The sequence below is a fragment of the Homarus americanus genome, unplaced genomic scaffold (assembly GCF_018991925.1).
Source record: "Homarus americanus isolate GMGI-L3 unplaced genomic scaffold, GMGI_Hamer_2.0 scaffold58748, whole genome shotgun sequence".
Lineage (NCBI taxonomy): Eukaryota > Metazoa > Arthropoda > Malacostraca > Decapoda > Nephropidae > Homarus > Homarus americanus.
The window spans coordinates 34,510-54,914 of NW_024729645.1; the positions used below are offsets into that span (position 1 = coordinate 34,510).

Here is a 20,405-nt window from a genome sequence, read left to right on the forward strand (position 1 = left end):
GGGAGTTGAATTGACAGTGGTTGAAATGACAGGGAGTTGAATTGACAGTGGTTGAAATGACAGGGGGTTGAATTGACAATGGTTGAAATGACAGGGGGTTGAGTTGACCAATAACCACCATAGAGATCTGTAGCTATTCCGGAAGTGCTTAAAATAAACTGGGAATCCCTACACCACGGTAACAGTGCCTCAACTAGGTCAAGCAAGAACTGCATCTGTGATAAATGTTCAAACACCAGTAGTGCTTTTCCATCTCATTCATGATTGTGAGGATTTTTATTATTTCTTCTTTTACTACGAAAATGCTAAGAACCACACACACACACACACACACACACACACACACACACACACACACATACACACACACACACACACACACACACACATACACACACACACACACACACACACACACACACACACACACACATACACACACACACACACATACACACACACAGCACACACACATACACATACACACACATACACATACATACATACATACATACATACATACACATACATACATACACATACACATACACACATACATACATACACACATACATACACACACACACACACACACACACACACACACACACACACACACACCTGGTTCCTTGTTAGGGTGGCTGAAGTCAGTTTTGTGTTCCTAATCTTTATAAGGGCCCAATATGATAGCACTTACAATATAGTCGAGGTGGATAACATTAACCTGGTAGCCTACATCACTGACCTACAAAATCATCGTCACCACTACTACCATCGTCACCACTACTACCATCGTCACCACTACTACCATCGTCACCACTACTACCATCGTCACCACTACTACCACCGACACCACCACTACCAAAGTGTGTGTGTACCAAAGTGTGTGTGTGTCATTTTTACCTTATAGAGTAGTTAGTCAACACGGGAATGTACAGGTAGAGAAATGCTAAATAAACCTGATCATCCTAGGATATAAAAGGCACCTCTTTATAATCAAGACTAATACGTTTACCAAGACATAATAATGACATGTGGTATTTGAGTCATGTTTTGATAATGAAACATGACCACTTTTGTTTCCATGGTTACAGAAATAATGAAATAAAAAGGAAAAAACGTACCCTCCCCCCAAAAAAGATAACAGATTCTTTTGTATACAGGATAAAAACAGACAGACGGACGGAACCCATTTCAACAACCCTCTTCCACACGTCATTGAGCAGGGAATAATGAAGGGCATCTTGACCTTAACTATTTTCTTGACAGACGACGCTAACGGACAACTTGCTTTCAATCAATGAAAGCAAAATCTTAAATGATCGTCCTCAAAGGGTTAAACTATCGTCCTCAAAGGGTTAAACTATCGTCCTCAAAGGGTTAAACTATCGTCCTCAAAGGGTTAAACCATCGTCCTCAAAGGGTTAAACCATCGTCCTCAAAGGGTTAAACTGTCCTCCTCAAAGGGTTAAACTATCGTCCTCAAAGGGTTAAACTGTCGTCCTCAAAGGGTTAAACTGTCGTCCTCAAAGGGTTAAACTATCGTCCTCAAAGGGTTAAACTATCGTCCTCAAAGGGTTAAAACATCGTCCTCAAAGGGTTAAACTGTCGTCCTCAAAGGGCTAAACTATCGTCCTCAGGGGGTTACACTATCGCCCTCAAAGGGTTAAACTATCGTCTTCAAAGGGTTAAACTATCGTCCTCAGGGGATTAAACTATCGTTCTCAAAGGGTTAAACTATCGTCCTAAAAGGGTTAAACTATCATCCTAAAAGGGTTAAACTATCGCCCTCAAAAGGTTAAACTATCGTCCTCAAAGGGTTAAACTATCGTCCTCAAAGGGTTAAACCATCGTCCTCAAAGGGCTAAACTATCGTCCTCAAAGGGTAAAACTATCGTCCTCAAAGGGTTAAACTATTGTCCTCAAAGGGTTAAACTATCGTCCTCAAAGGGTTAAACTATCGTCCTCAGGGGATTAAACTATCGTCCTCAAAGGGTTAAACCATCGTCCTCAAAGGGCCATACTATCGTCCTCAAAGGGTTAAACTATCGTCCTCAAAGGGTTAAACTATCGTTCTCAGGGGGTTAAGCTATCGTCCTCAGGGGGTTAAACTATCGTCCTTAAGAGTTTTCGTCCTTGAGGGGTTAAATCGTAGTCCTTAAGGGATAAACCATCGTCCTTAAAGGGTTAAACCATCATCCTCAAGGGGTTAGTTAAACCATCGTTCTCAAGGGGTTAAACCATCGTCCTTAAAGGGTTAAACCATCGTCCTTAAAGGGTTAAACCATCGTCCTTAAAGGGTTAAACCATCGTCCTTAAAGGGTTAAACCATCGTCCTTAAAGGGTTAAACTATCGTTCTCAAGGGGTTAAACCATCGTCCCTAGAGGGTTAAGCTATCATCCTCAAGCGGTTAGTTAAATCATCGTCCTAAAGGAGTTAAACCATCGTCCTCAAGGGGTTAAACCATTGTTCTTAAAGGGTTAAACCATCATCCTCAAGGGGTTAAACCATCGTCCTCAAGGGGTTAAACCATCGTCCTCAAGGGATTAAACCATCGTCCTCAAGGGATTAAACCATCGCCCTCAAGGAATTAATAATAAAACAAACCACTAAGGTATTCTAACATGCTTCTGTCTTTTCAATGTTGATCTGATTCTCATAGTCCTCATTCATATTTGTGTCAACCTTTGCAAGAACTACACTGCGGTGGTGCTCGTGTGTGTGTGTGTGTGACGACAGGGGCGGCGAGCCAGGCAGATATCTCGGGGCCTTGTTGTGGAAGGGGAACGCCGTATCAGTACACATCTGTTACAGCAGTCAGAGTGGATGAATGAATGATGGTGAATGAAAGGAGTGTGTGTGTGTGTGTGTGTTTGTTCATGGTTCTGGCCAGCCTGTAGTATAGTGGATCAAGGGCAAGCAAAAGTGAAGACACTGTTCAGATGATCAAGAAGGCTTCCTCCTCCCCCTCCTCCAAGCGGGGCGTAATTCATACTGTGTTCTTGTGTTTCACTCTGAGTCAACTTTGACCAGCTTCAGATCACGACCCCTCCCTCGCCCGCCGCACCGCCCACTGCCCCACTTACATAGTCACGGGGATTATGTGACGACTCAACTATTGGTCACACAGGTGGTGAATGTGGCAGTGTGTACATCGTGGTGGTAGTGGTGTAGTACTAACTCTGAATTCTGCGCAGAAAGCTCATCATATACTCATCCTGTCCTAGAGCGAGAGCAGTTTGAAAAAGATTAGAGCAGAGGTAACAAAGGGCCTTTATCAGATCCTAGTGGTGAAATTGTGCCACTATGTACTACACTATTTTAAATACGTAGCGTGTCAAATTTTTACAGTGGTTGACTTATCTACAAAATATTAGCTATCTTACTATCAGCAATAAATTGCAGTGCCATTGTACACGGTCGGAGGGGTTGTGGGAGTCGTGGTGGTGGGTGTAGGAGTTGTGGTTGGAGTCGTGGTGGTGGGGCGGAATAGTGGTGGTGGGAGTTGTGGTGGTTGTGGGAGTCGTGGTTGTGGTGGTTGTGTGAGTCGTGTGGTAGTGGTTGTGCGAGTCGTGTGGTAGTGGTCGTGTGAGTCGTGGTGGTGGTTGTGTGAGTCGTGGTGTTGTGAGTCGTAGTGGTGATTGTGTGAGTCGAGGTGGTGGTGGTTGTTTGAGTCGTGGTGGTGGTTGTGTGAGTGGCGGTGGTGGTTGTGCGAGTCATGGTGGTGGTTGTGTGAGTCGTGGTGGTGGTTGTGCGAGTCGGTGGTGGTTGTGTGAGTCGTGGTTGTGCGAGTCGTGGTGGTGTGTGAGTCGTGGTGGTGGTGGTGTGAGTCGGTGGTTGTGTGAGTCGTGGTGGTTGTGAGTCCGGTGGTGGTGGTGGGGAGTCGCGGTGGTTGTGTGAGTCGCGGTGGTGGTTGTGCGAGTCAGTGGTGGTTGTGTGAGTCGTGTAGTGGTGTCTGAGTCGTGGTGGTGGTTGTGAGAGTCATGGTGGTAGTGTGTGAGTCGCGGTGGTGGTTGTGAGTCGCGGTGGTGGTCGTGAGTCGTGGTGGTAGTAGTAGCAGTGTGAGTCGCGGTGGTGGTGGTTGTGAGAGTCGTGGTGGTGGTATGTGAGTCGTGGTGGTTGTGTGAGTCGTGGTGGTTGTGTGAGTCGTGGTGAGGAGTCGGTAGTGGTGGTTGTGTGAGTCGTGGTGGTGGGAGTCGTGGTGGTGGTGGTTGTGTGAGTCGTGTTGGTGGTGGTTGTGTGAGTCGTGTTGGTGGTGGGAGTCGTGTTGGTGGTGGTTGTGTGAGTCGTGGTGGTGGTGGGAGTCGTGGTGGTTGTGTGAGTCGTGTTGGTGGTGGTTGTGTGAGTCGGTGGTGGTGGGAGTCGTGTTGGTGGTGGTTGTGTGGAGTCGTGTTGGTGGTGGTTATGTGAGTCGTTGGTGGTGGTTGTGTGAGTCGGTGGTGGTTGTGTGAGTCGGTGGTGGTTGTGTGAGTCGTGGTGGTGGTTGTGAGTGGTGGTTGTGTGTGAGTCAGTTGTGTGTGTCGTGGTTGTGTGTGTCGGTCGTTGTGTGAGTCGTGGTTGTGAGTGGTGGTGGTGTGAGTCGTAGTTGTGTGTGTCGTGGGTTGTGTGTGTCGTGGTCGTTGTGTGAGTCGTGGTTGTGAGTGGTGGTTGTGTGAGTCGTAGTTGTGTGTGCCGTGGTGTGTGTGTCGTGGTCGTTGTGTGAGTCGTGGTCGTTGTGTGAGTGAGTTGTGGTCGTGGTTGTGTGTGTGTGTGTGAGTCGTGGTTGTGTGTACCGTGGTTGTGTGTGTCGTGGTCGTTGTGTGAGTCGTGGTTGTGTGTGCCGTGTGTGTGTCGTGGTCGTTGTGAGAGTCTGTGTGAGTCGTGGTTGTGTGTGCCGTGGTTGTGTGTGTCGTGGTGTGTGTGAGTCGTGGTGGTAATCAATGGGAGGGGTCGACAAACAAAGGTGCCTCAATTATTCACACGTGTACCAACGGTCAACCCCCCCTTCCACCTCACTACCTGTGTGCAGGTGTATTGCTGCATCTGTCTTGGTCTTCAAACTCTAAATAACCAAATCTATGAACACTACACCTCCCTGTCCCCTACACCGCACCTTCCTAAAGCGTGTAAACCTGATCCACGCCTCCCGACAATTCTTAACTAAACCATCGAACTGCCTCACTTTAGTCAAAAACACATTGATAACGATAAAAACAACTCCCGATATTTTATTGAATTTATCGGAACAAGATACGTTCTCTAATCTTTAGTTAACAAAAACATCAAAAATAAACCTATGAGACTTGATCTATCACAGTGCCACCCTCGTCACAGTACCAGGGAGAACAGTGATCCGGTACTAGTGAACCTCATACACTTGTTAACAGGTAGGTTAGTCATGACGTGTGATGAGCAGATGATCAGATGGGTCACCCTGCCATATTACCCGTTACAGCCAGTCTTATTACCCGCTACAGCTTGCCATATTACTCGATACAGCCTGCCATATTACCCGCTACAGCCTGCCATATTACCCGCTACAGCCTGCCATATTACCCGATACAGCCTGGGTTATATTACCCGCTACAGCTCCGCCATATTACCCGTTGCTACCAGCCTGTTACTCGTTACAGCCCGGCTATATTACCCGATACAGCCCGCCATATTACTCGATACAGCCTGCTATATTACCCGCTACAGCCCGCCATACACCCGTTACAGCCAGTCTTATTACTCGTTACAGCCCGGCCATATTACCCCGATACAGCCTGCCATATTACTCGATACAGCCCGCCATATTACCCGATACAGCCTCGCCATATTACCCGCTACAGCCTGCCATATTACCCGATACAGCTCACATTACCCGCTACAGCCTGCCATATTACCCGTTACAGCCAGTCTTATTACCTTCCGTTACAGCTCGCCATATTACCCGATACAGCCTGCCATATTACCCGATACAGCCTCGCCATATTACCCGATACCTGCCATATTACCTCGCCACAGCCTCGCCATATTACCCGCTACAGCCTGCCATATTACTCGATACAGCCTGCCATATTACCCGATGCAGCCTGCCATATTACCCGCTACAGCCTGCCATATTACCCGCTACAGCCTGCCATATTACCCGATACAGCCTGCCATATTACCCGCTACAGCCTGCCATATTACCCACTACAGCCTGCCATATTACCTGCTACAGCCTGCGATATTACCCACTACAGCCTGCTATATTATCCACTATAGTCTGCCATATTACCCGCCACACTACGAAAAATTATATTTATGACAGAAAAATCAATTTCGTTATGGCATTCTTCAACCTGCAGATTCACACTTAAAAGAACGAACGCCAGGCGACCGTTCGTTTAGTTAGCCTTGGTTTTCGCCTTTCCTAGCTGGCTGCCTGATGTTTTTCGAGCGCAAGTTAACGCACCTAATGACAATCAATTTCTTTGTCAACCTTGTCTTACAGTGCGAACAAATATTAGGGGAGAGAGTGGAAGTCAATTTCTCTCAGCATTTGACTTCGCTCAAGTAAGAGGTGTGTTGGGAGGTGTAGAAGGTGTGTTGGGAGATGTGGGAGGTCGAGAACGTGAGTTGGGAGGTGTGGGAGATGTGTCGGGAGGTGTATTGGGAGGTGTGGGAGGTGTAGAAGGTGTGTTGGGGTATGAGGGAGGTGTAGAAGGTGTGTTGGGGTGTGGGAGATGTGTTGGGAGGTGTGGGAGATGTGTCGGGAGGTGATTGGGAGGTGTGGGAGGTGTAGAAGGTGTGTTGGGATATGAGGGAGGTGTAGAAGGTGTGTTGGGGTGTGAGATGTGTTGGGAGGTGTAGGAGGTGTTAGAGGTGTGGGAGGTGTAGAAGGTGTGTTGGGAGATGGGAGGTCTAGAAGGTGTGATGAGGGAGGTGTAGAAGGTGTGTCTGGAGGAGGGTGTGTTGGGGAGGTGTGGTGATGTAGAAGGTGTGTCTGGAGGTGTGAGGGTGTGTTGGGAGGTGTGGGTGATGTAGAAGGTGTGTGTTGGGAGGTGGGAGGTGTAGAAGGTGTGTTGGGAGGTGTGGGAGGTGTGTTGGGGAGGTGAAGAGTGTGTTGGGAGGTGTGGGAGGTGTAGAAGGTGTGTTGGGAGGTGGGTGATGTAGAAGGTATGTTGGGAGGTGTGGGAGGTGTAGAAGGTGTGTTGGGAGGTGGTGAGGTGTGTTGGGAGGTGGGATGTAGAAGGTGTGTTGGGAGGTGGGAGGTGTAGAAGGTATAGGGAGGTGTGGGAGGAAGGTATGTTGGGAGGTGTAGTAGGTGTGTTGGGAGGTGGGTGATGAAGGTGTGTTGGGAGGTGTGGGTGATGTAGAAGGTGTGTTAGGAGGTGTGGGAGGTGTAGAAGGTGTGTTTGGAGGTGTGGGAGGTGTAGAAGGTGTGTTGGAGGTGTGGGAGGTGTGAAGGTGTGTTGGGAGGTGTGGGAGGTGTAGAAGGTGTGTTGGGAGGTGTGGGAGGTGTAGGGAAGGGAGGTGTGGGAGGTCTAGAAGGTGTGTTGGGAGGTGTGGGAGGTCTAGGTTGGGAGGTGTGGGAGGTGGGTGTGTTGGGAGGTGGGAGGTGTAGGGTGTGTTGGGAGGGGTGTGGGAGGTGTAGAAGGTGTGTTGGGAGGTGTAGAAGGTGTGTTGAGGTGGGAGGTCTAGAAGGTGTGTTGGGAGGTGTGGGAGGTCTAGAAGGTGTGTTGGGAGGTGTGAGAGGTCTAGAAGGTGTGTTGGGAGGTGTGGGAGGTGTAGAAGGTGTGTTGGGAGGTGTGGGAGGTGTAGAAGGTGTGTTGGGAGGTGTAGAAGGTGTTGAGAGGTGGGAGGTGTGAAGGTGTGTTGAGAGGTGTGAGGGATGTGTTGGGAGGTGTAGATGTGTTGAGAGGTGTGGGAGGTCTAGGTGTGTTGGGAGGTGTGGAGATGTGTGGGAGGTGTGGGAGATGTGTTGGGAGGTGGGAGATATGTTGGGAGGTGTGGAGATGTGTTGAGAGGGTGTGGGAGGTCTAGAAGGTGTTGGGAGGTGTAGAAGGTGTGTTGAGAGGTGTGAGGGATGTGTTTGGAGGTGTAGATGTGTTGAGAGGTGGGAGGTCTAGAAGGTGAGTTGGGAGGTGTGGGAGATGTGTTGGGAGGTGTGGAGATATGTTGGGAGGTGTGGGAGATGTGTTGAGAGATGTGGGAGGTCTAGAAGGTGTTGGGAGGTGTAGAAGGTGTGTTGAGAGATGTGGGTGATGTGTTGAGAGGTGTGGAAGGTGTGAGGGATGTGTTGGGAGGTGTTGGAGGTGTAGAAGGTGTGATGAGAGGTGTGAGGGATGTGATGAGAGGTGTGGGAGGTGTATAAGGTGTACTGAGAGATGTAGGTGTGTTGAGAAATGTGGGTGATGTGTTGAGAGGTGTGGAAGGTGTGAGGGATGTGTTGGGAGGTGTTTGGAAGTGTGAAAGGTGTGATGAGAGGTGTGGGAGGTGTAGAAGGTGTGTTGAGAGGTGTGAGGGATATGTTGAGAGGTGTGGAAGGTGTGAGGGATGTGTTGAGAGGTGTGGAAGGTGTGAGGGATGTGTTGAGAGGTGTGGAAGGTGTGTCGGGAGGTGTGTTGAGAGTACATCTTACTCCTCAGTTGACATAAGATAACTCGAGTCCTCACATACCCTTCTCACCTCCTGCAGCCAATTGTCAGCTAAGGTGAGCCTCTTTGGTGATGTTAAAAAGAGTTGATTTAGGTACGCGAAGTTATTTTAGCATTGGACTATAAAAATAGGTTTGTTGTGGTAGGTTAAGTCACGATTAATTTAAGTTAGGTTAGGTTAAAGTTACATTAGGTTTTTACAGTTTTCGCTTTAGATTATGCTATAGGTTGGAATCAGGTTAGGTTAGAGTAGGATAGGTTAAGGTTAGGTTAGATTAGGTTAGGTTATAATCAGATTTGGTTAGTTTCGGTTAGGTTAGGTTAGGTTGGTTAGGTTAGGTTAGGTTAGTTTGAAGTTACATCCGTTTAAGCGAGATATATTCATCCCCGTACACCTATCAAACTTAACCTATCACACCATAACCTAACCTAACTCAGCCAATCACTAACATAACTTATCACGACAAAACTTAACCTAACTCTAACTTACCTTAACAGTAATTAGACTAACGCTAATTTAACCGATAGTAACATATTCTAACAACATTAATTAACCTGATTTAACCCAACCTAAAGTTAATTTAACCTATCATTAACATTATCTAACAACATAAATTAACCTGAATTAACCCAACCAAACCTAACGCTAATTTAACCTATCATTAACATTATCTAACAACATTAATTAACCTGACTTAACCCAACCTAACACCCCCAGATAGTGTTAGGGTGTTTAATCACGAGGTAAAATAAGCTGGCGAGGGGGGGGAATAGTCACGTGACCCTATAAGTTCCATTTTCTTCGTCATTGAAAATTAAGAAAGCTTGTAACTGGCACCAGACTTAAAAGCCATACAGAAGAAACAATAACTTATGAAAGAACACCAATATTATACCGAGACAACATTAACTAGATACGTTAACACAATACCAATTTAGGGACACAGTTGACGAGACATTTTTTTTTTTTGGCTAAGAATGTTAACAATTAAGTGTGCATACGGTGGTAGGTGGTGGTAATTGTCAAGCAATGGAATCATCATCACCACTACCACTATTATCACCATCATCACCACTTGTTACTCACTCTCCCTTTCTCACTACTGTTATCACCATTACAATATCTGCAGCTCTCACTTTCCCTTTCTCTCCCAACGCGCATTATCCTCTTCCTCTCCATCCCTTTCAGTTTCTCTCACTCACCCTTTCCTTACCAAGTCTCTCTCTCTCTCTCTCAAAACTTTCTATCATGATTGAGTGTGTTGGTGTCAATCTCCTAATCTCTCTCATCACACGTGTCAACTCTCTGTCCAGCCCCTCGCCACCACCGTCCATCCCCTACCAACTTTTCCGTCACCACCAACACCTCCGTCACCAACACCACAACCGTTACCGTCACTGCCTCCGTCACAGTCGGCAAGACGCAACACAATAGAGCGTCGCTTGTAGTCCAGTGTGACAGGAAGCTATATTGATTCCGGCACTTAGTGTTGAATTATTAACTCGGCCACACTGTAGCCCAGGTCAGCTCCTACACCGCCACCACATTACATTCACACCTCCTCAACCATGTATAACTCGCTAATGATCGTGTGCTAAGCAAATTTTCTAGCTAAATGAAGTTTCGTTCCCCCGGCCGACACTCATATTCCGAGATTCCCACGTTAAATTGCTTGTCTAATTAGTAATCTGACAAGGACGTCCTGGTCAGTCCCATTACAACGTTAACCTCCCTTTACTGTCAAGTTTCTTAAACACTTATAACAAGCTGAAGGGACGGTAATGTAGCCCCGGATAGACAGACGGACAGACAAGGAACAATTAGCTGTATTAGTTCTGAATACAAATATTATTACTCGGTCCTACTACTGCAATTACTAAATATAACAACAACAACAATAATAATAGTAATAATAACCCCCATCATTATTACCCACATAACAGCACAAAACTTATCCTTTTCCAACATAAACAACAGCTGACCATTAAGATTCATTCACACATACATCATCGCTCCTAACAGACGAAATATATCATACACCATTTATACCTGGCGAAATATGCAAGCAGATAACACTCACAACAGGCGAAACATACTATCAATCATATCAACCGAAATATACCATCAATCATACCATGCGAAATATATCACACACCAATCATACCATGCGAAATATACCATAAACCAATCACACCATGCGGAATATATCATACACTACTCATACGAGGCGAAATATATCATACACCACTCATACCAGGCGAAATATACCATACACCAACCATACCATGCGGAATATATCATACACCACTCATACAATGCGAAATATACCATCATACACCACTCATTCCATGCGAAATATATCATACACCACTCATACCAGGCGAAATATACCATACACCAATCATACCATGCGGAATATATCATACACCACTCATACCATGCGAAATATACCATCATACACCACTCATTCCATGCGAAATATATCATACACCACTCATACCAGGCGAAATATACCATACACCAATCATACCATGCGGAATATATCATACACCACTCATACCATGCGAAATATACTATCATACATCACTCATTCCAGGCGAAATATATCATCATACACCACCCATTCTATGCGAAATATACCATCAACACCAATCATACCACGTGAAATATACTACCATACACCATTCCTACCATGCGACATATACACCAATCATACCAGGGCAAATATCATCATTCCACACAACTCTCTAGACGCCTCAAGTGACCCCACCCCACCTTTCTTAACCCAGATTCAATAGTAATAGCTCCTGTGCATATATCAGTACTGTAACTGTACCTGCAAAGTCAAATATGTCTGGTATGTCTTACATCTTTGTAACTCTATGTAATCACACGGAGTTTATCTGTAACGTGTAGGAAATATATTGCCTTTTTTGTGCCAGATTCGCTGGTTTGTGTATGAAATTTTGATTGTACTAGGATACAAGTTCTATCGCCTACATCAATTGATTGTACGTCATCTTAACAATCACCGGTATTGTAAGAAATATATGTTTTTTTATGTGAAATATAGTATACTGTAAGAAATAAAAAAAAACTCTGAAATACCTACTTGTCTATTTTAACAGAGTCCATCAAGCATATCTATAAAATTCTGACATATCTTTGTTAACGTACTAGTAAATCACTGTACACTATGTAATTACACGCAGTTTGGCCATAATGTGTATTGCGATATTAATAGATTTTTGTCTCGTAAGTAAGCGCAGGGTACAATTAGGCAACATTCCCGTATGATCGACTGTACACACATCACCAACCTCTATTTCCCACCTGAGCACTTTTGAGGTATTGATTGTGGCGGATCTGGTGTGAATTTGTGGTGGAGAGAAAGAAAGGGAGAGAAATGGAATATATTTACTCCGAAACATTTAAACATCAATGGATAACAAATAAATAAAATACAACTGACAAATGAATATGCAACAGAAATAACAATACAAATATGAAAATAGTAATGAGAATGTGATGTATAGGATTAAGCAATGAATAATAATGACAGCGACAGGCTGTGTATGGTAGCCGAGTGAAGGGGAGATGAATTAACGGAAGAGTAAACAATGTAGTACAATATACTGCACTAATTATTAAGTAAACAGAGTGCATGGTTGGCTAGTGCTAAAGCACACTTTCCACTATTCTAAATATTAGGTAAATAGTATGGTAACGTATTTAAGCCAAATAATAATAATCAGTAATTTTGGAAGCGCTCGATAATTTCAAGACAAAATGTTCCTTAACTTCGTCACTTCCAAAAATGATGTCAGTAATAAAAAAAATGAATTTACGTTTAAAGTCAATTATTCATTTCATAGACACTTCCATCGCATCCAAACAAGCCAATTTATAAATATTTAAATTTGCACTAACTGAAGGGCAATATAGATAAAATCTTACGAGAAATCAAATAACAGGCAAAAGGGACCAACAGTGTCGATATCCTAACAACTCGAATCTTGTACATGTAGTGAAAATCACTACTCAAAAATCATTACTCAAACAGGTTTTAGAAACATTTCTATTCATATCTAGGTTAAGAGGTCGTACCAAGCGTTCAAAGTTGGCGTGATACAGTTTGTAGGGCCTGTGTGTGTGTGTGTGTGTGTGTGTGTGTGTGAAGACTTTGTTTTTTAATCTAATAGCCAGTGCCCTGCACACTCCCCGAACAAACAAGTACTAAAATCAGCTAAGTTAAGATACCAACTTTACAGCCAGTGTTATCATTTGTGAAGTTCTGCAACCAAGTCTGTATCCTTGTAGTTATATAAACTGTCTGAATCCGATTCGGTAACAGTAACCCAGTGTGGTGGTGAATGCGAAAGATGTATTTTTTTTTTGTTAGACTCAGTGTCAAAAACAAACACGTAAATCTTATTAATGAAACCTTCGTTAAGTAGCGTGTATGGTAGTGTAGTGAGTCGGTGTATAATACAGTAGTGTACGGCCGCTCCCTCCGACACACACACACGTTAACAAAGGAAGTTGGAAAGGCACATACGAAGAGGGGGGGAACCCGACAATAAACTTGGGGGAAAGAGAGGGGGAGAAGGGGAAGGGGGGTGAGGAGAGAGGGGGAGGAGAGGCAGTGGTGATGGTTGGAGGTAGGGTGGATGGGAGAGGGGGGGAGGTGAGGAAGACGAGAGGGGAGAACAGGAATACAAACGCCAGTGTTTTAATAATAATCCCTCATAATCATTTACCACGAAAGTTTAATACGGATTATTTACATACGAGGACAATAATAAATCCAGAGTGGATTGTTGGGATGGAGTATCCCCTACTGGACGCCCCTGGGACCTGCAGATGACCATCACCACCACCAACCAACCTCCACTTCCACCTTGGCAACACTGTGGATGTGAGACCCGCGCTACCCCGTACAACCTCGCTAATGTCCACACGCACACCTGTCTACATTTCGGAATTACACATCCTGCTGAGACACTCGCATAACAGCTAAGGAATGTGTGAGTATAGGTGTGATATAAGAGAGAGGGAGTACCAGAAACATGGTCATCAGTGGTCATATATACGCGGGTCAACACTCCGGCCTCCACCACCACAGTCTCGGTAAACTTGTGTTAGAACTAAGTCAGATTCTTATGTTATATGAACCAGAGAAATTAATGATTTTTCCCTATAGACACGGATTAATACCCAGATAACCTATCATATACAGGATTTAAAATATGAAATTACGTAATGACGTATGTGATTCTGATACGTATTTAGAGATAACAAGAAATATCTGAATTAAATACAACTCGGACACGTAGGCAGCAGCAGAATCGCGGGCGTTAGGCAACTCGGCCGTCCTGTGTTAACTTATAATATCTAGCAACTGGTAGTGAGTGAGTGAGTGGGCCTCCTGGACCGTCGTAACAGTTCACCTCTCCTGCTATCACTGACGCCATGCACATACCCCCCTCTCGTCATTATATTCTCCTATTGTAAACAAATATAGCAAGTCCCGTGAGGAGCGTCGCCCCGTGTTGATGGATCAATGAGTTCGCTAGGCAGACCGACTCGCGCCATACTAGTGATCAACCTTACAGCTCCCCCTCACAAGGTTCATTGTCCCGCGCCGCCACGCTCTACAGGATATAACTAATGTTATAAGTCGTCCAGGTTCACTATCACGATATACGGATTACAACTGGTGTTTTAACTTGCTCACGTGGGATACAACTTGATACTGCCTGAGGTCACTATCAAGAAGTAAAGGAATCTGCTAACACAAGTTGTCAGGGTCAACCACTACAGCGATAACCAAATAGCAGCAATAGGAAGTATAAATCATGTGTAGAGCATTTTTGTAGTTATTTTCAAGTATTTCAGTCTCAGCGGCCAGTCTTCAACCACCGATTAGTCTTGGTTACTACACGATACAATAACTAAAAAAAACCCCTAATGTGTACTTCACTGATGAGCTGTATAGTTATGTGCACTGTCTACCTACATTGTCTACATGTATGCTGAACTACTGTAAATTTATTTGACACACCCGGAAAGATAAAACAGCCTCACTACGCGGGTACAACATTTTCGGTCAACCTAAGCACTAACGCAACTAAAAAAAAAAAAAAAAAAATGACAGGTAAGAAAAAAATCTGAACGTCGCTGCTGATGTCTTGACGACCACTGACTGATCTATAGTTAAACCCTATGACGTCAGCATGAGGTCGCGTGCCGCACAGATGAAGGTCAGTGTGTGTGTGTGTGTGTATTACAGGTTTGGAACTTGGCACGATCATCACCTGGCCAGCGCGCGTCTCTCACACCAGCTGGGGAAAACGCCTCGCCCGATACTAATTCACATATGTAAAGTTTATCCACAAACAATAATACACAAAGCAGGATATGAAGTAAAGATACAGTGATTTACATAAAGTAAGATATAAATAAGGTACAGAGATTTGCCTATAGTAAGTTGTAAGTAGAAATACAGGACAGTGATTTGCATACTGGGGCGGTATCCTAGAGGTGGAGCCCTAACTGAATGATAAAAAGGAGCGATTGTAACTCACTAGGTTCAGCTGACTCAAGTTAGGGCATCACTTTTACGGTAATCCTAACTAAAGACAACACAATACCTGAGAGAAACTTGCCGTGACTCTACTTCCTATTCTAAGATAAATACAAGCAGGTTTGGCTTTGAGAAATGAACGGAATAAATCCCCACCAGCTTACATTCTTTCCCTTACCAGGTTAGGTTAGTTTTGACAAGGTTGGGTTAGGTTAGTTTTGACAAGATTGTATATGTTAAGGTAGGCCAGGTAGTATATGGCCCTACAAACCCGGATTAAGGTGGTGGTGACAGGTGTACAACACAGTTCGCCACGGGTGACACGTAAGTAGCAACAGCCGGAGTGAACGTCACACGGTCCTCCAAACACCACCAGAATGTTGTCAACACATGGCTGCCCGTCACCCTCCCTCCCTCACCACTAAACCTCACACCTTCCTCTCCATTTATTCAATCTTAGAGACTAGACACTCCCTAACACTAACTTAACTTAACCCCCCTTTAGTGTTAGGGAGTTTAATCATCAGGTGAAATAAGAGTGAGTTCCTAATATTCATGAGAACCACCCACAAAATAAACTGACTTAGGAAACAACAACAACAATCATAATTCAAAGTAAGGAAACCTCACTTCCTGACAATGTATATTTACATTACCTTGGACATAGAAAACTGCAAAAATTAAAGGGGGTTAGGCAGATACAGGTTATATATATTTACATATCCCTGACTCATCTTAATTTTTATAATAAATATAAGTCAATTATCACTATGTCCATTAATGTTAATAAATCTTACACTCATTACGGTATTAATATTCTCATTTAGTAACGTTTTCTGTTTACTCTCACTACAACCATTTCTTATGAATCATACATTATTACTTTAGGTACAAAGACAAAAGTCGTGTCGCGGTTTTGTCCGAAGATTAATATAACTCGTGAAACATTATGAGTCTACCACAAGGCAGAGCGCACCAAAAGTTTAGCCCTTCGGCATATGTTTTCACCAAATTTAATGACACGACTTTTGCCTTTCATTGTACATATAAAAGTAAATAACAAAAAAAAAACAGGTTAATAAAATATAACTAAACAGGACAATCACTGACAATGATGTTTGCATCCACCGTAATATACAACATACGTCAAATGCACACTACCAAACTCAAGCTGTACAGTAAGTTTATCAGTCATATCAAGCTGTACACTGAAGTTCACAACGATAAGTCAAGCTTTCTCAAGTTACTGAACGGTAGCGGTGCGCCCCTCTCCCTCCCTCCCTACTGATAATGAGACGTAAATCATCTCACTTTCCTGAGTTGGCTTCATTCACTGCTGCACTAACGCAGTATTACTGTTTTGGTCAACCTTGTTTTGAATAATACAGGTAAATAAAAACAATTAACCACGTGAATATTAGACTCTAGTTTATTCCACCTGATGATTTAACATAAAGCTATCTGGGGGTTAGGTTAACGTGAAATACGCCGGGGTGCCTAATCTTCACCTGTTCGAAAAAAGTACATTTAGTCTGTAACATTCAATCGTCAGTGTAAGAGACAGCGACCAGTTTACTACGATTCTTGTAGAACACATACAAGGAGGAGTTTGTTGGTCACCAAACACGCCAGACACAACATTTGCCCACAATCTCCTGTTACCTGCTATGTTACTTCACTCTGAATACAAACCAACAACTGAAATACGTGGATTTTTATATGTTAATGAGTACTGTGTTTACTACTCTAGATTACGCGCTTAAAGACCTTAAATGTTGAAACACAGTAATAAATTTCAACCTCAGAGCCACTAAGGGGACACCACCACTTCCATATAAAAACGTGTAGAACAGGTCCCCCGGTAAACCGCTCACCCACACGGTATTGTTTTCGTCGTAGATAAAACACACATTGTTTATCTAATAAATGGAAATTGGCAACACGGGGGGAGGGTATTACTCGCTAGATGTATGATGGAAGGCTTACGAAGAAAACGTTTAAATAATGGTCGTGCCGCTCGTGCGTGTTAGTCCAAGCAGTTGTAACTTGTACGGGTGACGGCCATGTTCCTGGTCTTGCTGGTACTGTTATTAATTTATCGAGGCGCTAACAGTACCCCCCACCACCACCACCACACGATTTCTCAATGGACACAATTCTACCACCATAAATATATAATAAAATGAACAGAATCTGGCCTGCTTACGTCTCCCTGTGTCGTACTACAAGTTACGTAGGTTTGGTTTGGTTACGTGGATCTCATGAAGATTGGGAATCCCTGCTTGCTTCACCTGATGATTATACACCTTAACGCTATAACGCCAAACGCGGGAATTAGATTAGGTTAGGTTAGCATTAGGGTGTTTAATTATCAGGTGAAATAGCGGGAGTCCTATTCTTTATGAGATCCGGTTAGGTTATAAACGTCATGATCGGTTAGGTTAGGTTAGGTTGTAAGGGTCATTCATGTTAGGACTAGAGTGACTTCGCCCCCAACAATACTTGATAAAGCTGTTACTGAAGGTGACCTCTCAGTCAGTGGTGGTCAGGAGCACCACACACATCTTCCCACCGGCGAAATACCACAAGTTTGTGAGGAAATGCTACACATTGTTGTTCACTAGGCTGTGACACTTCATCTGGCGGCGTGATGCTGGGGGCAAGAGTATGTGACAATGTGTGTGTCTCTCACGACCCATTGTGTGTTATGGAGCTTTTACGTGACGCAATGTGTAAGGGGTGTGTCGACGTGACGTAATCTGTTATTAATGTTTGTGACGAAAATATATCAGAAGTGTGTAACGAATAATGAATGTGTTCCAAAATATTAGTATACAAAAGGTGGGGAGTATGAGGGAATGTGAGTTAAAAGAAATGATTGGTGGAATGATTGGTAGAGAGAGAGAGAGAGAGGGTTAGGAGACCACCCAGAGGTAGCGAGCGGGTGCCGTCAAGAACACCCACCACCAGCGGTTACCAGTTCAACGGTCACTACTACGGTCCTCCCTCACCACCCACACCCTCACCCCTGCCTGTGACTCACTCTGTCCTATTATTAACACGGGCAATGTATAACGGTGAAGAAGCGATCATCATCATGGTAGGAAATGTCACTCCTTGAACACATATCACCTCCATGTTAACAGCACCAAAACTCCGTCAACTGTGGCTGGTATTCGCTGATATTCACACTACTCCCGGGCGTTAGTGATAGGAGGCTACTTAACAATTTCAGCTAAGATCTAATTATAGTTATTAAAGTTATTGTAAACTCGGAGGTGTGGTGGACGGACAGAGAAGGACAAGCCAACGGACGGACAAGGTACAGCTCCCCCACCACGCTCTCCCTCCCAGCGGTTTATTACAGTAATACAAAAAGAAATATTGCAAATTGAATCTTTTCTCTTCTTACATCCGGTTCTCCATCCCGGTCATTCAGAGATTCTCAAGAATTGACAATATACTCGCAGCTATTTTGTGTATCACCGTCAATTCCATGTTATTTTCATACGTAATTTCCCTCGCAGCAAACAGTTAAGATGGCTGGTCAAACACTCAGCTTTTAATGAGGGGTGACGTACTGTCGTTTACCAGGTGTTGGCTGCAGGACTCACCTATAACCACCTCCACCCCATCCGACACCCTCCTCCCAACCCCAGCCTCCGGACACTAACTAGGGTGTGTTGTTGACGAATGATCTGGTAACTGTGCCGGGATCTACATTACATACATCTGTGTCGGACACCTGCCCCGTAAACCACCGGCATTGCCCCTAGTGTCGTGCATCCCTTGCTCTATGTACTCACACCTCTATCTTAAGAACACAAAGTTTTTAACCAAGTATCTTTAGGAGTTGAACATTGGTCTATCGTACGTTCAACACTGTTCATTATGTACCTTAACAATTACAACTAGCGTACACATTTGCTCCCCTCGTACTAAAAATATTATAACCCTAGGAAAACTAATATCAATATTGTTAAATAAAAGTTAAATGAGAACTTTAGATCTATGCTGTAAATCAATAACTATAAAAGATTGATCAATATTGGTAAAAAAAAAATCAACTGGGCAACACAAAACTGCAGCGAACTCTTAACCCTGATGTATACAAACTCTACAGCACTATTAATGGAGCTGTATTATTGTAACAAGATGTGTGTGTGTGGGGGGTCACACCTACACCCCACAAGAGCCAACATGACCACCACGCTCACTGACTGACGCCCCAACACACCGCCTCTTACTTATTTACCTCCCTGCAGTTCACCAACAGCTGGTGTACACGTGTGCCTTACCTCCCCACCCTAACCCTATCTTAACCTAACCTGGCATTAAATTAACCTACCCTAGCCTTACCTTAACATAATCTTACTTTAATCTAACGTATCTGTAATTTAAGATTCCCCTAACCTAACCTAACTCTATATAACGTAACCTTATCCTAACATGGTCTTAACCTACCCTGACTTAGCCCTACCCAAACTAAACAAATCGTAACATATTGTAACCTACCATAACCTACATCCAAACGTAGCCTAATGTAGCCTAAAATATGTAACCCAATCTAGGCTCAGCTAACCTAATCTAATGTCACGGAAGCTAACCTAACCCAAAGTTGAATTAACCGACCGTAATCTAACGACACCTAAATTTCAACAATCCCTACCCAAGCTAATGTAACCAAAGCTAACATAATCTCACGTGACCCCAAGCTAAGAAAACAACTGGACTTTGAGGTGGTTTGGTTTTCAGAATTATAATTGGCGGGTATTTGACCTGGTGGAGTTTTGTTCATGTACAGTATAGAGCTGCCTTAAACGAGAGAGAGAGAGAGTGTGTGTGTGTTATCGTCGTCCTGAGGTGGTTGCTGCTGAGGTGTTCTGAGTGTTTAGTGACAGGTGTGGTGGTAATACTGCTTAACTTGACAACAACTGCAACTGAACTAATGTCGTTTCTTATCTCTCTACCACACACACACTCACACAAAGCACAGCACAAGGTTAGCCTTACATCAACAAACCCGACGTCATCAAATCCAGGGCTAACTGATGCACTCCACCTCACACCCCAGACATCACCACATGAACGGCACCAACAGGAAGGTAACCCGCCCTCAGCAAAACCTGTACCCACACGGTTAGTAGACATGTTATGTAGCTTTAGGGTGGTACCTTCTTCCTCAATGGGTACACCACCGTCGAGAGCCAC

At 44.1% G+C, this 20,405-nt stretch overlaps 1 protein-coding gene across 5 annotated transcripts in view; it reads right to left on the minus strand.

Moving 5' to 3' along the window:
* LOC121866775 (LIM domain-binding protein 2-like) overlaps positions 1-20,405 on the minus strand; it is a gene marked incomplete at its 3' end in the record, with an annotated part of 89,967 nt that overhangs the window by 26,738 nt on the left and 42,824 nt on the right. For 4 of the 5 annotated variants that reach the window (XM_042366472.1, XM_042366475.1, XM_042366474.1 and 1 more), the window contains 1 exon segment: positions 15,851-15,865. In XM_042366472.1, coding sequence (XP_042222406.1) covers positions 15,851-15,865 — 15 coding nt within the window. 5 annotated transcript variants of the gene reach the window in all.